General features: G+C 44.7%; 1 protein-coding gene across 1 annotated transcript in view; it reads right to left on the bottom strand.

The window, feature by feature from the left end:
* The window catches only part of GABBR1 (gamma-aminobutyric acid type B receptor subunit 1), a 611,722-nt gene that overhangs the window by 24,424 nt on the left and 565,063 nt on the right, over positions 1–22,235 (bottom strand). The window contains exons 17-21 of the mRNA XM_069237404.1: positions 21,745–21,861; positions 20,048–20,155; positions 18,038–18,131; positions 6,640–6,767; positions 3,666–3,794 (exon numbers count right to left, since the gene is read on the bottom strand). Of these exons, the coding sequence (XP_069093505.1) occupies positions 3,666–3,794; positions 6,640–6,767; positions 18,038–18,131; positions 20,048–20,155; positions 21,745–21,861 (576 nt within the window). The remainder of the gene's footprint in view (positions 1–3,665; positions 3,795–6,639; positions 6,768–18,037; positions 18,132–20,047; positions 20,156–21,744; positions 21,862–22,235) is intronic.

Here is a 22,235-nt window from a genome sequence, read left to right as displayed (position 1 = left end):
AATAAAATTATTTGTACTTTATTTAACTTTCCACCCTAGTCATCTATGAACCCAATAACTCACTACTAAAATATAAGTTAGCAACAACAAAAATATTGAAATAAACTGCAAATTACAAACAAAACATTAAAGCAACACTTAAAAAACTAAAACAATTTAAATAACTAATATTTAATTACATAATTAACCAAAACAAAAAAGACTGCCTGCCTCAACCGCATCAAGGAAATGACCAACCGCCCAAAGGAACTCTTCAAGATTGTCAAAGAGTTCTCCTGCCCGATGGACACCGAAAACACCATCCAGCCATCTCAGACCCTCTGCGACTCTCTGGCCACATTCTTCCACAACAAGATCACAGATATATACAGTAATTTCTCCCACCAACCCATCAATGTCAAACACCTACTCACTTCAAAGGAAGGATCTCACGACCATCTGATCACAGACTGGACACCCCTATCCGCCCAAGAGACAGCAGACATCATGGGATCCACCCACTTCGGCTCACCCAACAACCCATGCCCCCACCACGTCATCAACCTGGGCCAGAAAGAAAAAAGCCATATCCTCACTCCCATCATCAACACCTCCATCAGAACAGCCACCATCCCCGAAACCATCCCCGGAACCTGGAAACAAGCAGACATCAAGCCTCTCCTCACAAAACACTGCTAACCCCGGCGAACTAAAAATCTACTGAACCATCTCATTGCTCGCATTCCCTGCAAAAATCCTGCAGAAAGGAATCAACAAACAATTCTCTGAACATCTGGACTCCTCACAATGCAGCTTCCACTCCAACTACAGCACTGAAACTGCCTTCATCATCGCAACAGACGGCATAAGGTCCATCCTCGACCGAAGAGAGAAGGCAGCTCTTCTACTATTCGATCTCTCTGCCACTTTTGACACCATCTGCTACTACACTCTCACCGCAAGACTACACCACATCGGGATCAGAAGCAGTGCCCTCAAATGGATCCATGCCTTCATCGCACCCATAGAATCCACCTCCCTCTGAACACCTCAGAGCCCAAGGACATCATCTGCGGAGTCCCGCAAGGATTCTCCCTCAGCCCAACCCTTTTCAACACCTATGTAATACCACTGGCGGAGATTGTGCGCTCATACGGACTTACCATCATCTCATACGCCAATGACACGCAGCTCGCCCTCTTCCCTCGCTGAAGGGCATGCCACTCCAGGAAACCACACCTATCTCAGAGAAAATTTCAGCAAAGCCATGTGCTGTGTAGCAGACTGGATGCAAGACCACTGCCTCAAGCTAACCAGAGAAAAAACTGTGGTGATCTTTTGGAATAACCCCACCCCCTGGGACGATTCATGGTGGCCCGCCACTCTTGGATGACCCCAGAACCTGTTGGAACACGCCCAAAACCTAGGATTCATCAAAGACAAGCTCACTTTCAGAAAACAAGTAAACACTGTCACATCATCCTGCTTCCACCAACTCCACATGGTCCGCAAGATTTTCAAATGGATCCCCGGCAAATCCAGAAAGGCAGTAACCCAGGCCACATTCACCAGCAGACTGGATTACGGCAACACCCTATACCTGGGACTCTCTGCTCAACTCCTCCGCAGATTCCAAACCATACAGAAGTCAGAAGCTAGACTCGTCCTAGACCTACCCAGAAGAACCCACATCACCCCCCACCTTAAGGAACTTCACTGGCTACCCGTACACAAGCGATGCAAGTTCAAGGCCCTCACCATGGCCCTCAAAGTCCTCCACAACATCGGACCCAACCTCATCAACCACAGACTCTCCTGGCACCAGCCCACCACAAAGCTTTGCTTAACCCACCTTGCCCTCGCCCTGAGAATCTGGTGTTCCGGAAGCAGAGGCCGTGCCTTCTCCTACATTGCAGCCATAAACTGGAACAAACTACCCGCCCTCCTACGAACCACACCTACCCTCCCTGAATTCAGGAAGAAGCTCAAGACATGGCTCCTTGAGAACTAACCAATCCAGCTCGCAGCCCCAACACCTAGCACAAGGATACCCCCCAGGGTGACAAGTTTCACACTTTATAAATCAATATGGATATGGATAATTAATGCACAAATTAAAATTAAATATTATTAATACAAAATTATTAGTAATTTAATAATCTTCCTACTCTATTACCGAACAAACCACTATCACAATAAGAAATAATGGAAATTAAAAAATGTAGGTATATATTAAAAATAACAAATTACACTTAAGTGCAAAAAAATACCAAATACAGAACTAAACAATTTAATTAATACCCAATTAAATAATCATTTTACAATACAAAATTATCAACAGTAAAGTAATTATAATTGGGGGCTTCCAGTTTTATGATATTTATTTTAAAACATTTACATCTGTATTTATCCAGATCTATTTTTTGCCCATATTATTGATATTTATCCATATTTATTTTGTTTTTTGAGAATAAATGGAGTTGTAAATTGGTATTTTCCACATTTAACTCTTAGACATGCACTCTTCTGTGAATGCGTGTTGTGTTTTAGGTAATTAAGCAGCCATATTTAACAAAACACTACACTCATGGGTATGTATTAGCGTTATACTACAAATATCAGTTGACATATGCCAACATTTAAGGAAATCTTACCCTGTTTTTTAACCCCCCATGCCGTCTATCTCCTCATCTTTTGCCTGAAGTTCATGAAAGACAGCATGGAGATTCTCTCACAAGGTCCACAATTTTCAGTATTTTTCTGCTTTTAAAAATAAATACAGACAGAAAACACTGGGGCATATTTACAAGCCTCTTGGGCTGCCCTAGAGTCATTTTTGTATGCTAAGGCGGTGTTAAGGAAGTCTTTCTTTCACAACATATTTACAAAGTGGTGCAATGCTAGCATTGTGCAACTTTGTAAACCCTTGTGCCACTTATGCCTGTGTCAGGTATAATGTATGCAAGGGAGGCGTTCTGATGCAGGGAGGCCCAAAAAATGACAGAGTGAAATTTACAACACTTCACAACGCCATTTTTTCCGTCATTTTTAATGCCTGCTCAGAGTAGGCCTTAAAATGATGCACCCATATTAACCTATGGGCCTCCCTGGGCTTTGCTGCACAAGCATCATTATAAATTACTAACATAATTAAAAAACAAAAGATTAACCATTTTAAATTCCAAATAATAACAATGCTAACACCTAAAATCAGTATTTTAATCCATATATAATAAATTAACGGAAAAAACTAAATCTTTACAACTATATTTAGGTAAATTATATTAAAAAAATATTATTTAAAACTATATTGTACACTATATTGAACAACAATATTTTGTGACACGATATTTCTGGACCAACTATATTTTTGACACAATACATATGTGTTACAGTATTACAAATTCAATATTTTACTCAAACATGGAGAACTCTAGAAATTGGCACAGTACTCCAGGCAAGGTTTTCAAAACTGGATGAACTAGGTCAAAGGTGAAGCCTTACCAGTGGGATGGAAACAACTCCTCTTTTTATTTTGCCTGTACCACTCCACTGCATGCCAACACTGCCCTTGCTCCCCTGATGACCCTTTTACACTGTTTGGCACTTAGATGTCATTAGATAGGGTACAAGGTTGATGTAATTTATCACATTTTGTCCCTGTTGAAGGACCACTAGTCACGCACCTTTGGAACAAAGAGCACCACCAGTGTGATGTAGGCAGAGAACACCACAGCCAGTGCAGCAAAGGCAAAGGCAGCATCCTGCTGGCTGTTCAGGATCATGGTGACTGGAGCAGTGATGAGACAGAGAACCTGTAGGAATGGGAAGAATATCAGAGTTTGTATTAGTCTGCAGAGAAGATCCATTAAGCCTTGACCCAGAGAGCACAGCAAAAAAACAAAAATGCAGTCGATCCCAGTATCACTCTTCCAAGTATTACTTGTCAAAATTCCCTATATCAGAATTACATTTCTCTGAGGTTCCCTGGGCAGTGCTCAATGCTGTCTTTAGTCACCCTAAAGTGTACTTCTAGGTCTTTCTTGATGGTCAAAGTTGGTGTTTTCATAAGGTTCACATGATGAGGATGGGAAAGGGTGAGACACTATGGCTTCAGGTGTAGAGGACGGAAGTGAGAGAATTACTCACAAACCTTCAGGTAATGGAGGCTAGGAAGATACTACAGTGTGAGAAGGGAGGAATACTACAGTTTCACATAATAAGGGTAGGGCGCGAACTTTACTTTAAAGTGATGTGAACTGGAAAGATACTAAGGTCGGAGAACAGAGGGTTCCTACAGGTTCAAATGATAAGGACGTGAAAGGGGTAAATATTCACTACAGCGAGCTAGAAGCGCAGAAGATGCTCCAGCTTGGGGTAATGAGGATGGTGGTAAATATTACGGTTTAATAAGAGGAGTATGTGGAAATGCTTATCTTCAGTAATAAACGTGGGAGAACTACTACTGCTTAATATGAAGGCAATGTATATACTAGTGATCCAAGCAAATGACAAAGGGTCTTATTACGAGTTTGGCGGTCCAAGGACTGCCGCACTCCTGGTGGCGGTCCAAGGACTGCCGCACTCCAGGTGGTACGACTGCCACATTATGACCCTGGTGGTCGGAAAGTCATCACCACCGGGAACATGGCACCTGACAGGCTGACAGCAGTCGGACTTGTGGTCAACCATGTGCTGATCACAACTCCTGTTTCCGCCAGCCTTTCCATGGCAGGGACCCCGCAATGGAAAGCCTGGTAGAAACGCAGTGCTGGGGGCCACAGGAGGACCTCTGCATTGCCCATGCCTTTTGCGCTGCCTGTGGTTTTGCGTTACCCATGGTTTTGTGCTATGGTATTGTCCTCGGTTCCCATAAAAGAGCCAAGACTAATATCGTAGCACTGTTCCCGCTGGGCTGACCAGCAGGATGTTCCCGCCGTTCGGCCCGATGGGAACATCATACTACGACTGGGGGTGAGGCAGCCAGGTTGACGGCAGCCTCATGCCCGCGAGTTTGGCAGTTGGCTCATCTGAGAGCCAAACCCGTAATGAGCCCATAAGGGCCTAATTACGACGTTGGTGGTCTGAGGACCGCCAATACTGCGATGGCGGTCAGACCGCCGCACTCCAGGCAGTCCGACTGCCACATTATGACCATGGTCAGCCACGGCGGCACTGGGTACAGCGCTGCTGTGCTGATCATGAGTCCAGTTTCCGTCAGACTTTTCATGGCGGGAATCCCGCCATCGAAAGTGTGACGGAAACCCAGTGTAACGGGGGGCCTCTGCACTCCCACGTCGTGGGCACTGCAGGGTCCTCCCTGCCCAACACACTCGCTACAGCAGACAGTGCGCATTCTGAGTGTACTTGGGCCGCGACCAATGCCGCCCCATGATTTCCATTGGGCTGACCGGTGGAAACCTCTGATTTCAGGGTGGGGGTGGGGGGAACCAGCCAGCTGCGCTGCAGTCTCCTCTCCACGGGGCTGGAGATCCGATAGTCGACCCGCCAGCCTTTTAATGAGGCCCTTAAATGTAAGAACAAAATTTAATGAGCCATCAACACTGTCCACCAAAGATATACCAGCACTAATATGACAGGAGTGGAGTTCATTTAGATATGCAGGTTAATGTGAGGTCAATAGAGGTGATGTAGATACTACAACCTTGTGTGATTGATGTGGGGTAGATACTGCAAGTGTGTATAATGGAAGTTGTGGAAATGATGTAGCTTAATGTACTTAATCTGGAGTAGATACTAAAGCTTCATGTGATAGTGATGGAGGTGATATCCATAACAAAGCTTACGACAATGGAAGTGGAGAAGATACAAAAGTTGATTGCAGGGGGGATATGCTACAACACCAGGTGATCACCATGGAAGTGGGAGAGATACAACAGCTTCAAGTAATGAAGGTGGGGGAAATAATACAGCTTCATGTCCTAATATAAAAGAGATAATGCAGCTTCTTGTGGCAGTGATGGAGGTGGTGCTCATAATGCAGCTTAATATGTTGAAGGTGGAGAAGATACCACAGGTCCATGGGGTGAGGATGGATGAGAGGGGGATATTATGGCATCAAGTAATCGGCATGAAGGTGGATAGATGAAACCACTTCAGGTTATGACAAGAGAGGTACTCAGACTTTAGATAGTGAGGCTGATCAGCAAGAGACACTCTAGCTTCAGGCGATGAGAATGGGGGGGGGGGGGGAGATATTCATGTAAATGTAATGTAAAGGGCTCTTTAAAACTTCTATTTATGGCCTGTGCAGCACTACTAGCGTATATGTCAAGAGAATGTGCTTGTTGGCCACTTCCTTAACACAGTAATCCTGGCCCAATTAAATATCTTCTTCCTCCCAACATAAGCAAAAACTTTTTCAGTGGGATTTAGAGTAAGGATACACGTGTGGCTACTTACATTTGCATCATGGAACTGAGGAAGATGCGTGACAAAAGCCAAGTAATGAGAAATCATGTGATATAATCAGGGTCAAAAGTTGCATCATACCACTTCCTATAAAACAATTTATGTTAACAGTCGAGGGCTATCACTTCCGGTGATGTCATGTGGGGCAGTCTAGAGGCATCTGAACAGTCTTCTACTGCACCATAAATTGTGTTGAGAAACCTCCACTCGCTGGGAGCTTATACTCACTGCCACATTGTAAATCGCCATCCCCACAGCACGATGATCATTGATTTTCTCAGTAGAAACACTTTTTGTTTCATAGGCAAGAAATATCCCCAGCAACAACAGAAGCCCCTTGAAGCCATAGAAGATACCTGACAAAAAAAGGGACAAGACAAAAATGAGAGGGTGCCTTTCCAGGGCACTGACTGTCAGCCTTGCTATTGATTTAATGCAGCAATCAGTGAAAGTTTAGAATTCACCTCCACTATTTGCAGTACGACCATAGCCTTGGAATCACAGTGATGGCGGTTGAAAATGGCACAATTAGTGGAAGAGAAGAAAACATCTGTGCACATGCAGAGATGCTCCTCTCCAAGCAGTGCCCAGTAGAGGTGAACATGTGTGGATAACGTTCAAATCTGAGGAGTAGGTTCACCAGTGCATAAACATGTATTTCTTAAATATGTACTTGCGAGAGAAAAGCTGGGACTTGGACACATCTCTACCCCATCACAGCTTGTTAGAGGTGTGCCCAAACTGAGCCTAGGGAATACAAACCAATGTGTATACATGTGAGTCTTGACACATACTTCCCACGAGAAGTGCTAAGGGATAAATGTCTTCACAGTACGAGTGGAGGATGGGTGTCAGTGCATGGAAAAACAGCTCATTAATGGGGTTTACCACATGGCAAGAAGTACAGGGGTTATTTAGTCTTACACAGAGATACATTTTAACAACCCTAAAGCCCAAGTGAGGAGTATAGAGGTACAAGGTGCTCCATTCGGGATGTGTTCAGCAGGAGAGGCTTCTTACAGCACCACCTGGTGTGAACCAGTAAGAATGCGAAGTCTCAAATCAACATCAATGTCAGCTACTGCACCCTATCTTCCGGTCACTCAATCCAGCAATTTGGCATTTGAGGTATTAGCAGCTCCCTTAGGAATAGAGATCAATTCTTAAGTTAGGAGGCCTGTTACCTGATCATATTATGCAGCTAAAAAAGAGGTTTGCCACTGTAACAGTTACTTCAAACAAAAGCAACTTGCAACGTCCATCTGCAACATTTAATGGCAGACGTTTGCAAAGCATGTCATCTACAGCAGAACATGCCACAGGCAGGCTTATATGAAATAGTGAAGAAAGGACCCCTGTAAGGAAATGTCTCCTTGGCCTGGTTACCCCCTAACGTTTTGCCTTTGCTGATGCTAAGTTATGATTTGAAAGTGTGCTCGGACCCTGCTAACCAGGCCCCAGCACCAGTTTTCTTTCCCTAAACTGTACTTTTGTCTCCACAATTGGCACAACCCTGGCACTCTGGTAAGTCCCTTGTAACTGGTACCCCTGGTGCCAAGGGCCCTGATGCCAGAGAAGGTCTCTAAGGGCTGCAGCATGTCCTATGCCACCCTCGGGACCCCTCACTCAGCACATGCACACTCACAGCTTGTGTGTGCTGGTGGGGAGAAAATGACTAAGTTGACATGGCACTCCCCTCAGAGTGCCATGCCAACCTCACACTGCCTGTGGCATAGGTAAGTCACTCCTCTAGCAGGCCTTACAGCCCTACGGCAGGGTGCACTATACCATAGGTGAGGGCATAAGTGCATGAGCACTATGCCCCCACAGTGTCTAAGCAAAACCTTAGACATTGTAAGTGCAGGGTAGCCATAAGAGTATATGGTCTGGGAGTTTGTCAAACACAAACTCCACAGTTCCATAATGGCTACACTGAAAACTGAGAAGTTTGGTATCAAACCTCTCAGCACAATAAATGCACACTGATGTCAGTGTGCAATTTATTGTAACATACACCCAGAGGGCATCTTAGAGATGCCCCTGAAAACATACCCGACTTCCAGTGTAGGCTGACCAGTTCCTCCCAGCCTGCCACACACCAGACATGTTGCTGGCCACATGGGGAGAGTGCCTTTGTCACTCTGTGGCCAGGAACAAACCCTGTACTGGGTGGAGGTGCTTCTCACCTCCCCCTGCAGGAACTGTAACACCTGGCAGTGAGCCTCAAAGGCTCACCCCTTTTGTTACAGCACCCCAGGGCATCCCAGCTAGTGGAGATGCCCGCCCCTCCGGCCACTGCCCCCACTTTTGGCGGCAAGGCTGGAGGAGATAATGAGAAAAACAAGGAGTCACCCACCATTCAGGACAGCCCCTAAGGTGTCCTGAGCTGAGGTGACCCCTGCCTTGAGAAATCCTCCATCTTGAGTGTGGAGGATTCCCCCAATAGGATTAGGGATGTGCCCCCCTCCCCACAGGGAGGAGGCACAAAGAGGGTGCAGCCACCCTCCAGGACAGTAGCCATTGGCTACTGCCCTCCCAGACCTAAACACACCCCTAAATTCAGTATTTAGGGGCTCCCCAGAACCCAGGAAATCAGATTCCTGCAACCTGAAGAAAGAAGAAGGACTGCTGACCTACAAGCCTGCAGAGAAGGAGGAAGACAACAACTGATTTGGCCCCAGCCATACCGGCCTGTCTCCAACTTCGAAAACCTGCTCCAGCGACGCATCCGACAGGGACCAGCGACCTCTGAAGTCTCAGAGGACTGCCCTGACCCCCAGGACCAAGAAACTCCTGTGAATAGCGGCCCTGTTAAAAAATCTGCAACTTCTTCGCAACAAAGAAGCAACTTTAAAGACTTCACGTTTCCCGCCGGAAGCGTGAGACTTTCCACTCTGTACCCGACACCCCCGGCCCGACCTGCAGAAAACAAACACCTCAGGGAGGACTCCCCAGCGACTGCGAGCCCGTGAGTAACCTGAGACGACCCCCCTGAGTCCCCACAGCAACGCCTGCAGAGAGAATCCATAGGCTCCCCCTGACCGCGACTGCCTTTAACAAGGGACCCGACGCCTGGAACCAACACTGCACCCGCAGCCCCCAGGACCTGAAGTAACCGAACTCCAGTGCAGGAGCGACCCCCAGGCGACCCTCTGCCTAGCCCAGGTGGTGGCTACCCCGAGGAGCCCCCCCTGTGTCTGCCTGCATCGTTGAAGTGAACCCCGGGTCCCTCCATTGGTTTCAATCTAAAACTCGACACCTGTTTGCACACTGCACCCGGCCGCCCCAGTGCTGCTGAAAGTGTACTTTCTGTGCCTTCTTGTGTCCCCAACAGTGCTCTACAAACCCCCCCCCCGGTCTGCCCCCCGAGGACGCAAGTACTTACCTGCTAGCAGACTGTAACCGGAGCACCCCTGTTCCCCATAGGCGCCTATGTGTTTTGGGCACCTCTATGACCTCTGCACCTGACCGGCCCTGAGCTGCTGGTGTGGTAACTTTGGGGTTTCCTTGAACCCCCAACGGTGGGCTGCCTATGCCCCAAACTTCAGACTTGTAAATGTTTTACTTACCTTCCAAACTAACCTTTACTTACCTCCCCAAGGAACTGTTGATTTTTGCACTGTCTACTTTGAAAATAGCTTATTGCCATTGTTACAAAGACTGTATGTGATATTGCTTTTATTCAAAGTTCCTAAAGTATCTAAGTGAAGTACCTTACATTTAAAGTATTACTTGTAAGTCTTGAACCTGTGGTTCTTAAAATGAACTAAGAAAATATATATTTCAATATAAAAACCTATTGGCCTGGAGTAAGTCTTTGAGTGTGTGTTCCTCATGTATTGCCTGTGTGTGTACAACAAATGCTTAACAATACCCTCTGATAAGCCTATTGCTCGACCACACTACCACAAAATAGAGCATTAGAATTATCTATTTTTGCCACTATCTTACCTCTAAGGGGCGCCCTTGGGCTCTGCGCACACTATTTCTTACTTTGAAATAGTATACACAGAGCCAAATTCCTACAACCCCCTTTTCCCCACCACCCAACCCCAGAATAGAGACAGGTTCTACCTGGGGCCTTAGTGTAGCCCTAACTATGTTAATGGTGACATCTTTTGAGCAGCACCACTCTTGGTTCCTCATATTCCTCCTCTAGAAAGTGGCCTTTCGTGTCGCTGTCCCTCCCCTACTGAGAATAAGCAAACTTCAACCTCTTTCAGTGGAAGAACCACTCATGCAAGTCCACAAATACAGAATTGTGCTCCACATTCATTCTGATTTATTGCTAAAGACTGTCCATCTCCATCTATCCATTGACTTGACATCCTTTTTTCCAAAGCCACAATCTCATATAGAAAAGACTCTGCATACTCTAGATGTGAGGGTGGCTGTTATGTACTACAGATCACAATGATGCCATCAGGGACGTTACACAATTGCTTGCTACATCTGCCCAACCACATATTAGGAATCCTGTTTCAAAGGCAAGCCTGGCTAGATGGTTCATTGGGTGCATTCAGTTATGTTATGCTAAAGCCAAACGCACAAAGCACACCACTTTTACAGCACATTTCACATGGAAGAAAGGAGCCATGGTGACCTTGTTATGCAACTTCCCATTAGCAACATTACAGGGAGTGCAGAATTATTAGGCAAATGAGTATTTTGACCACATCATCCTCTTTATGCATGTTGTCTTACTCCAAGCTGTATAGGCTCGAAAGCCTACTACCAATTAAGCATATTAGGTGATGTGCATCTCTGTAATGAGAAGGGGTGTGGTCTAATGACATCAACACCCTATATCAGGTGTGCATAATTATTAGGCAACTTCCTTTCCTTTGGCAAAATGGGTCAAAAGAAGGACTTGACAGGCTCAGAAAAGTCAAAAATAGTGAGATATCTTGCAGAGGGATGCAGCACTCTTAAAATTGCAAAGCTTCTGAAGCGTGATCATCGAACAATCAAGCGTTTCATTCAAAATAGTCAACAGGGTCGCAAGAAGCGTGTGGAAAAACCAAGGCGCAAAATAACTGCCCATGAACTGAGAAAAGTCAAGCGTGCAGCTGCCACGATGCCACTTGCCACCAGTTTGGCCATATTTCAGAGCTGCAACATCACTGGAGTGCCCAAAAGCACAAGGTGTGCAATACTCAGAGACATGGCCAAGGTAAGAAAGGCTGAAAGACGACCACCACTGAACAAGACACACAAGCTGAAACGTCAAGACTGGGCCAAGAAATATCTCAAGACTGATTTTTCTAAGGTTTTATGGACTGATGAAATGAGAGTGAGTCTTGATGGGCCAGATGGATGGGCCCGTGGCTGGATTGGTAAAGGGCAGAGAGCTCCAGTCCGACTCAGACGCCAGCAAGGTGGAGGTGGAGTACTGGTTTGGGCTGGTATCATCAAAGATGAGCTTGGGGGGCCTTTTCGGGTTGAGGATGGAGTCAAGCTCAACTCCCAGTCCTACTGCCAGTTCCTGGAAGACACCTTCTTCAAGCAGTGGTACAGGAAGAAGTCTGCATCCTTCAAGAAAAACATGATTTTCATGCAGGACAATGCTCCATCACACGCGTCCAAGTACTCCACAACGTGGCTGGCAAGAAAGGGTATAAAAGAAGGAAATCTAATGACATGGCCTCCTTGTTCACCTGATCTGAACCCCATTGAGAACCTGTGGTCCATCATCAAATGTGAGATTTACAAGGAGGGAAAACAGTACACCTCTCTGAACAGTGTCTGGGAGGCTGTGGTTGCTGCTGCACGCAATGTTGATGGTGAACAGATCAAAACACTGACAGAATCCATGGATGGCAGGCTTTTGAGTGTCCTTGCAAAGAAAGGTGGCTATATTGGTCACTGATTTGTTTTTGTTTTGTTTTTGAATGTCAGAAATGTATATTTGTGAATGTTGAGATGTTATATTGGTTTCACTGGTAATAATAAATAATTGAAATGGGTATATATTTTTTTTTGTTAAGTTGCCTAATAATTATGCACAGTAATAGTCACCTGCACACACAGATATCCCCCTAACATAGCTAAAACTAAAAACTACTTCCAAAAATATTCAGCTTTGATATTAATGAGTTTTTTGGGTTCATTGAGAACATGGTTGTTGTTCAATAATAAAATTAATCCTCAAAAATACAACTTGCCTAATAATTCTGCACTCCCTGTATATGTACAGCTACTATGTGGTATTTGATTCTCACATTGACCAACTATGTGGATATTTAGGCCAAACAACATAAGAATTTGTTCCTGACATTGTCCTCCTCTGCGCACAGGCCACCACTTTAGAAGTCTGGGTTCTCCTTCATATGCAGCACATCATCTACTGCTTCCCACGTTTAAAGTTGGAAACGTCATTTACCAGCAGCAATCGGTTTCCATCCTACAGTGCTGCAGAATTGTTTAATCCCAATAGTCCAGAGCATAATTTGCATGTGTCCTGATTAATAGGGCAGAGCACGGACACTGCTTCTAAAAAGGAATGTGGAATTAAGCCAAACCTTTCCATTTATCAGAGCTGTAGAGAAGCTGTTTGACTTGCAGCACATTAACAATGCTTTGTAAATGGCCGAGTAGGCACTACTTGAGTGGGATCGGCCTTTCACACTCTTGGCACTGCTAGCAACTGCTCTGAAGCAGCTGAGATCGGGGAAGGGGTTAAATTGTTAGACTTCAGCTTTGCACCTGGCAGTGATGATATCCCCATTCAAATGGGGGGGCTCAGATTTCGGGCGCATGTTGCACACTCACTGAGAACATTAAGTGGGTTGTTGTTCACCCTGTCCTGCTTGAACTCGCCAAGTCTCCTACAGCATGTATATATCCATATGGGAAACACACCCATCCCTGTCTCTAGTGACCTCTACCCATCTGAGATTAAGATTACAACTCTCTAAGGCATTGTTTCCTTTACACGTAAAGCGAGTCAGCCAAAGCAATTGTTCACTGATGTGTTTATTATACGCCTTTTGTCCTGAGGCAAATCAACAGTGTGCCACCCACCTAAAGTAAGATACAGACTCAAATCTCTGCCAGGGTGCCTCTCTCAAAGCAGAAAAGAAAACTGGGCCACAGAAGCAGTCTTGTCTGACCCCCAGTTTGATTTCAAAGTGCACCGTAGTGTGCTGCCTTATGTCAAAGGGAGAGAGAAAAAATGTGTGATATCTTATAAGATATGGTGCATTTTTTCACTCCAAGTGCACTGCGCACTTTTTGCAGCCATCCAACAACGCGAACACCCTTGTACCATAGTGCAAGGGTGTGTGCGTGCTCTGAAGCATTGGGTTTGCACTTTAGGGAGTCCCTTCCAGTACAAAAGCTATATTTTAAGGCTTTTCCCTCACAGGGGGATCCATTGGCTTTGCCAATGCTTGTTATAGATTATTGTTATTGTAAATCCTCTCTGGGAAGTGGGTACCCGTTTCCACATATTTCTGCCTTGGTAAGAGTTATCATTATGACCACTCTACGAAAGTAACAAAACAATTCAGACCCTTGACTATCAGCTTCCGCCGTTTCTCACGGTTTTCAAGAATTGAAACATTTTAGGTAGAATTCCAACTTTGGTGCACAATCTATTCTTGATTCATACTGTAGGTTGCGTCGCCCCAGCAAAGGATAAAAAAAAAAAACACATAAAAGTCAGTCATTCAAAGATGGGTTCTACTGCCATCTCACCATGGGCCTTACAGACACCTCCTCTCTTTACAATCCTCTGCTATCTGCCATTTAAGGGAGCCAGTAGGAGTAAGAACAAGTCATCCACTCTACCAATGGTGCCTTTAATTCAATAGTGGTCATTCTCTTGGACGTGACCCATTCAATTCTGCACAAAAGAAGGACTCATACACTTCAGCCAAAGGGAGAAAAACAGATACCGTAAATGAAATGGGTATGCACATCTAAAATGTTTCTGGCTGGCTACCCTGTGACTTTGTAGTTTCTAGCTGGTGTAATTTGTCTACACCTACATTAGGCATAAGACTGTTCTTGGGGAACTGGTTGATGTGCCACATGAAAAAATCTGTATGTTGTCGCCAAAATTCACACTATTAAAATACTTATCTGGAAATAACGATTCTGAAACCTGTTAATGGGTTGGATGGAAGACCTAGATAGGCAGAGTTAACATTGCCTAAATTTGAATGGACAAACATATTTGCCACTATTGTCTTGTCGGAGATTCAAGTCTAGGTCTAATATGACCCTCAAGTTGAAACTGGGTCCAGAGAGATCCCTACTCTAGGCCACGGTGTAGGCCACAGTGTGTTATCCCAGCTATTGATCTTGTTGGATATGGGCAAAATCTCTGATTTAGCTGGGTTTAACTTCAAGTAGGTGTGGATTATCCAGCCAGAGATTGCTGTCAGAATGATAGGTAAGCATATATTTGGATTAAATGCTTCACCAGTCAAGTTAATGATAATTTGAGTGTCAACGATGTATAAGGAAACAGTTACATTGACTTGACAGGTTTTTCGCAAGGGACTAGACATAAATATTAAATGACAACGGGGATAAGTAAAGTAAAGAAAAAGAAGTGACGTTTCTTTATAGAGCGTGTGAATGCCGAGGTGTCTTGGCACTTGGGTCCTAGAGCTGGGCTGACAAAAAATGAGACCAATTTAGTGCTGGAGACAAAAAGCTATGTCTTCAAAGATTTCCTAAAAAGGGATCTATTCATTTGAGATCTCAATGAGAGAGACATTGGGCCTCATTAGGAGTTTGTTGGACAGTTTGCACAGTACACTGAACTTCTGATGGGGAGGTTGCCGCCACACTGGCTACCTCCCCGCCGGACCCATTAACAGTTTCCTGCTGGGCCCGCCAGCCTAGCGGGAAACAGGCAGCAGCATTGCCCCTGGCTCGTGATCGAGCCGGCGACAATGCTGCCGCTGCAGGGTGCACAAGCACCTTTGCAATGTTCACTGTCTGCACAGCAGACAATGAACACTGCAATGGTGCTGGGCAGGGGGACCTCTGCACTGTCCATACCAAGTGCATGGGCAGTGCAGGGCCCTCCCTGTTGCCCCCTGTGCCTGATCTCCACCAGACGTTTCATGGCGGTAAAACCGGCATGAAAAGGCTGGGGGAGAACGAGGTAGTAATCAGCAGGATGGTGCTGCATGCAGCGCCACCCTGGCTGATTGCGATCTCTGCCACCACCAGGCCATCGGGATCATGGATTCCGGCGGTGCTGGCAGTACCATGGCGGTCTCACCGCCAGGGTCATAATGTGGAGGTCGTACCGGCACAACAGCAGCTGTCCTGACCGCCACTGTGAGGCTGGCAGTCATAAGAGCGCCAGCCTCATAATGAGGGTCATAGAGGCCTGGAGCTTGGAGGCTAAATGGGAGAAGCTTCTGCCACCCCACGTAGCCTCTGTTATTTTGGAAATGGTTACCAATTTAGCAGCAGATGATCTTAATACACACTGGGGGCCGTGCCATGAAAAGGTCTTCTGAAATAAGAGAGGGCCAATTCCATATAGTGCTTTGTATACTATACACAAGACCTTGAATTTTACCCATTCGCAAACAGCCAGCCAGTGAAGGTCTCGGATGCTTTTCGAAATGAAACTAAATTTGGGCATTGTTAAGAACAAGTGGGCTGCCGCATTCTGCAGGGATTGTAACTTTGATTCAAGACGATTGTGAATTCCCAAGTAGAGTGCATTACAATAATCTATCTTGCATTGAACCAAGGCAGCCACTACCATTTTTCGCATGTCAAAAGGAATAAATGGAAAAACCTTTTAAAGTATCTTTAGTAGATAGAAACATGAAGATGTAATATAATCAATGTGTTCAGAAAAACAGAGTTGACCATCAAACATGAAACCAAGATTTTTCACTTTCCAAACTGGAAATGGAAGTGGACCTAGATTAACAGGCCACCAAGAATCATTCCAAAAGGAGATGTCATTCCCAAAGAGTATCACCCCTGTTTTCTCAGTAATCAACTTAAGGCAGCTTTCCTGCATCCAAATTGCAATATTTGTCAGGCAATTGTTAAATTATTTGGCAACAACGTTGACATCAAAGGTAATTGATACGATGTAGGATATTGCAGAAAAACCATAAAATTGACTATGTTTTGCCAAGGGAGTGACATAGATGTTAAATAGCTTTGGGGATAGTGATGATCCCTGAGGCACCCCACAAGGGAGTGAGAAGAAAGTAGATGTACCCGCCGAATACCACGGTCTGTTCTCTGTTTGATAGGAAAGAGCTGAGGATGGTCAGAGCGGCACCTCTGATCCTCACCCACTCTAGCTGGTTGCTAAGTACTAGATGGTTCAACATACCAAACGCAGCTGATATAGAGAATCCCTTTTGGACACCTAAGAGTAGAGGAGTGGGAGGTGAGGACCAAGGCCGAAGACCAGGAGGATTACAACTCCTGATCGTCCTCATTCTGCCATCATTCTAAGATTGTTCATTACATAACTTATAACCGGTTCAGTAGCAGTGCCTGGGTGCAACCCTGCTTGGGTAGACTCAAGTAAATTATGTTGTCTGAGGTGTTCCTGAAGCTGTTTTAGAACTATGTTCTTGAGACGTTTTGCAGTATAAGGGAAATAGGTCTGTAGTTAGCTGGTGCGTATGGGCTCAGATTAGCTTTTTTCAAGATAGGTCTGACCACCACTTTTTCCACTTTTCACAGACCTACCTTCTGACAGGGTAGTGTCCATATTTTTATTGATCATAGGTGCAACCGAAGGAGCAAAGGATCTGAGGAGCAGGGCAGGTATCTAGAAGTGAGCCTGAGTTTGTTGATAATGATACGTTTAAGGCAATCCTCCTCTGAGCTAAGACAGACACTTGAGAAAGAGGTTTCCTCCATCAGAGGACTCCAGTTTTTCACTTTGTGAGTGTTGCATGAGAAAGGGACAGAGTTAAGTTCTTTACTGATTGTGCTAATTTTGTTATTGAAATAGGATGACAGCTGATTCACCAACTCTCAGATAGGAGTAGGTTTGGAGTTGCTTGCTGCAAGATTAGAGAGAGATTCAATGATTTTAAATAAATCATGGGAATTACTTTTGTTTTCGTATTTGTACTTATTTAGTATAATCTGGTAAATACAGCTTCAAGGAGTCCATCCTCCATTGGCTTTTGCTTGCGTTGTCTGCAAGACCTCCCACCCTACTTACACAATCCAGTAACCCTGTAGTGCTGTGTGTACAGAGACTATGGTATGTGTGTTGTCTACTAAAAGTCATATGTAGTTGTGCTGGTTCCTATAGTAAGGGATTTCTACACCAATGAGCTGCTCACAATGTCCAGCTACAGAATCAACTTCCATTAAAATACTGTTAAGAGTGTGACACCACACAAGTGCTGGGCACAGCTGACTGTCTGGATACAGTGAGGCTTGCAGACTATGGTGGGGATAGACGTTGTGACTGGTGTGTGGAACCATGGTAGCAGGGTGCAAGCTCCCTTCTACTATTGGTGTTGTTTAGTTTCTCCTCCTGGAGTTCTGAGGCAGCAGGCAGCTTAGATCATGCAGACAAAGACACAGGTGTCAAAGTTCACTGCAATGAAGAGTCCAAGGTGTTGTAATCTCACTCTTTATCATGATCACCCTGCCTCTCACTCACCCAGCCAGGTGTTCATCTTGTTGGAACTGCAGTGCTCCAGTTTGGGTTGGATCAGCACATCCAGATCTCCCTTGGGCTCCTCTTTGGTGAACTCCTGACATGAAAAGAAACACATTTAAGTAAGTTTGACCTGTGAATAAGTGGCATATTTTGTGGAAGACCACAAGTGAAATTGTTATGAGGTTCAAGCACCTCATCTATTTAGTCCTATTGCAGGAAGTGTAACTACATCCAACTTGGCTTTTCTTTCACTGTACCTGTGTTCTCCTTGCTGTGAGCTTTATTGCGTTAAGGTGTGCTATATAAATTGTATTCATTCATCTATTCTGTCATTGTTGGGACTCAAGGTCATAGGGATGGAATGGAAAGAAACTGTGAACTGTTCTTTACTAACAGGTAAGAACACGGAATTTGAGGAGATGATGCGGTTACCTCTGGCGCTGATCTCACTCGGCCCTTCCTGCTCCATCCCCTGGAAGCGTATCATGACACCTCAGGTTACAAGCGACAAACACTTCTCAGTAAAAGTACAAAACAGCCTATATGAGCCTATTATATAAAACAGCCTTTTGGTGCCTGCTGTGCTACGTTCTATCAAGTTTTCTTCTACAGTGTATTCTGCACATACATGTCAGCCTGTCCGTACATTGTACTTCATAGTTAAGATCCTTTTTTCCTCTTCTTTGTTCAGGAAGAGTCAGGAACAAATCTGTAGCTGAAGTACTGAGCCAGTCTCGTGTGATTTTCAATAACTGTGTGCTGTCAGAGTGCTTTATTCTGGGGCTTCCTTTATAAAATTCACCCCAGGACCTATGTAAATACATTTATTATTGATACCTTAGAAGGGTCTGCAGACTTATTTATTGCTAAACAGCATTTAACCCAGTAGATACTTATGATCTTTACAGCTGAAGCACTTAGTGTGTAATTGTGTAACAACACCAGACAACCTCTGCTTTGCCACTACCCAGAGTGGTAGCCAAACAATGGACTTTCACAGCCTGTGGACTACAGATGGTGGGGGTAAGTGTGTCCTTCTAAGAGTGACTCCACACTCCTACATCCCACACTTCTTTCCGTTGCTTATTATCATTAGAGCTTATTATTGCTAGTTGTTGATGTGCAAAAATAGCCGTATGGAGAGTCAGAGAGTGGTTGGAGCTAAACACAACTTCACTTCTTTCCCTGAGCTGAATAAAGTGAGACGCAGGAACTGGACAATTAAAATGCAAATTAACTAGCCAGTGCCTGCAGATTGGGAATTGCACTGATAGGTTCACCAGAAGAGCAGGCACGGTTTTCCTGGAACCTGTACCTAACTCTGCAGATTAAACAAAAGACACATTTTGAACAAAGTATAAAACTTCTGCTGGAAGCGATGCAGGACTGCCCAGGAACATTTCATGACCTCTGTGTGATTCAGTAATATTTTTATATCCAGACCCACCACTGACTTTCCTTCACTCACCCATTTAGAACTCCGCTCTGTAATGCTTCACTGTTAATGTTTCATCTCCTAGTTACTAACTTACTGGTTATTTTGTGTATTTAGTTAATAGTTTGACAGTGAATTACAATATTTTCCTATTTTGATATTCCCATGTTCACTAGTCTATTTAGTGCTACTGGATTTTCTACTTTATCCAGTACTCTGATGTAAAGAGTGCAAGGTCTTATGTTGTTGGGACCGTTTTTTGCCTTTCTCTGTAGGAAATGGACATCTACAGCGACCTGTATCTGTGGGGGTAAGCACGAGAGATCACGGGCTGTATCTGTAACACAAACACGTGTGATATGAGCATGAACTAGGGCACAATTATGAATACAAATGTAAAACTGGGACGCATGCAAATCTATATTTCACTATATCTTAAATCTTCTATGTATCTATATATTATAAATCCTCTTGGTGTAGCAGGATTCCTCAAGGGTGGACTTCCCACTGCAGTTCTAAGACACTGCAGCACAATACCAGCACTGACTGGTGTAAAGTTCCCTTGGGGGACTCACCTCAATTGTCCGCTGCAAGGGATCCACTATCTGCCAAATTGCCAATGTCAGGATGTCAAGGCCGAGGAGGAGTCCCACTGTGGTGTATAGTTTCCAAGGGTGCAGCGTCTGGGGCAAAACCGAAACACATTACCAGGAGGAAGACTTGACTCAGCATTTACACATATTCATTCCTTTTCTCCTCTCCTCGCTTTATCGAGTCTCCCTTTGTTTCCTTTGTCCTCCCTCCTTCCCTAGCTAGATGATGGTCTAGAGTATTCCTCCTCTGGATGACTGTTTTCACAGCTTTTAGTTTGTACAGTGGATTTGTTACTTAATTTGTAATGATGTAGATGATAAATGTTTGTCTTCATTGTATCTGCTGTCACAATTCCTTGTCTTTCTTCAGTGCTTCTACAAAGAGAATGGAAATCTAGTTGTGTTGCCCTTTCTGTTGACTGGGGATGGCTCAGCGATGCAGAAGTGCCCAGGACCATTTCATGACCTCCGTGTGTTTCGGTAATCCCTCTGGGTGGTGGCATTGCATCTTGTCACTAATGTGGCCAACAGAAATATTTTGTGCCTACTGTGGATGCTGGAAGTCTTTTTTCATTATTAGTGCCTAGACACATTTTCTGGGTAGCTGTTGCACTTCATAAATACACATTCATTCATTTACTATCCTTGCTGTGGGCAACAGGCACTTGTCTTCACTATCATCTCTGTATTCTGTGGACATCTGACAACACTGCCTATGCTGTGAATGTTAGACATCTGTCCTTAATGCTCTGTTGATAGTGAAAACCTATATACGCTGTAACTGAAACATAGAGATGTGTATTCTTGTCTCTCCAGTGAAGTCTGCCCTCACTGTCTATGTTGTGGAGGATGCAGCCTGTTCCTAATGCCCTTGCTGTGGAAGCCTGTCTATAACTCTGCCTGGGGTTGATGGTGGAAGCATAAATTTACGTGCCCCACTGCTAACAATTCCTTATCTGCTCACTGACTCTACTGCAAAAGTGAAAGTCTGTCTTCGGTGTCTATACGATGAAATTATTATGACACCTTTTCTGATGTTAATGGTGAAAGTCTGTTTTGTCTATTAAAGCAGACAATACTTGCTCCAGCATTCTATTACTAATTGGGAAACATGGTTAGAATATTTGTTTCCTGTTGTACCCAAACCCCTTCAGAAAGGAGGGACCGATGCTAGAGTTTAATGCAATCCAAAGGTGGTGATACAACCTCTGTAATGGGGATGGCCCAGCCCAGGAGTGGCAGGGGCTAGAGTGTTTAATCCTGATGGGCACTGAGCCTAGCTAGAGTAAATGTTGGAACTAGACACTACACTACAGTTTCCCAAAGTTGACGCAGCTAAGCATTCTGTTACCTGCTGTGGTCAAGAAAAAAGAGCTATCACCTTGTTTAGCTCAGCACCTTAAACTGCTCACAGAGATTACAATTGAGGGTCTGTTTAAAGATCTGAACTTGGTAGGTCTGTATACCACTTTGAAATCCTCAATAATTCATCTGAGTATTTCCTACAATGTCCAGCACATCCTGCAAGGAATCATCTGTGGACTTTATGCCTTACGACTAGCTGGCACAAAACGTAATCCCTAAAATGGTAATGTGTGCCACTGTCCTCCTGCTCTCATGCCTCACCACGGTATCTCCTACCCTGTTTCCACCCCCACCAATCATTTGCTCTACTTTACCTTCCGTTTCTCCTTTTTTTCTTCTTTCTTGGTGAACACTGTGTGCACCCACCAGATTTTAGTGAACATACTGCCATACGCCAGGCTGAACCCGAGGCCAAGGAACCAGAGACGCGCCTGCATGGGAATGAAAGGAACAGAGACATGAGGGTATTAGATGTAATGAAACAAGAGAGAGAGAAACAAATAAGCGTAATGACTGAACAGGATTGAGGAACCAGAGATGGGAACAAAGGAGAAAGAGATATGCCTCAAGGTGTCAAATGGTCGATAAACAGGTCTAGGAGGGCCAGAAGAACTACAAATAATTATTTATCATTCAAAAAATTGTCCTTCGGTGGAGAAACAGGCTAACATCATAGGGCTGCTTGGTACTGCATGGGATTGAATAAAAAGAACCGGAGATAGTCCAAAATTGGGCAAAGGGGCCACAAAGAGGCCTAAAGGGCAGTGGAGACAACATAACAGACATAGATCAGGTTGTGGGCCAG

The sequence above is a fragment of the Pleurodeles waltl genome, chromosome 6 (genome assembly GCF_031143425.1).
Source record: "Pleurodeles waltl isolate 20211129_DDA chromosome 6, aPleWal1.hap1.20221129, whole genome shotgun sequence".
Classification (NCBI taxonomy): Eukaryota; Metazoa; Chordata; class Amphibia; order Caudata; family Salamandridae; genus Pleurodeles; species Pleurodeles waltl.
This window is presented reverse-complemented; position numbering and strand designations above follow the sequence as displayed.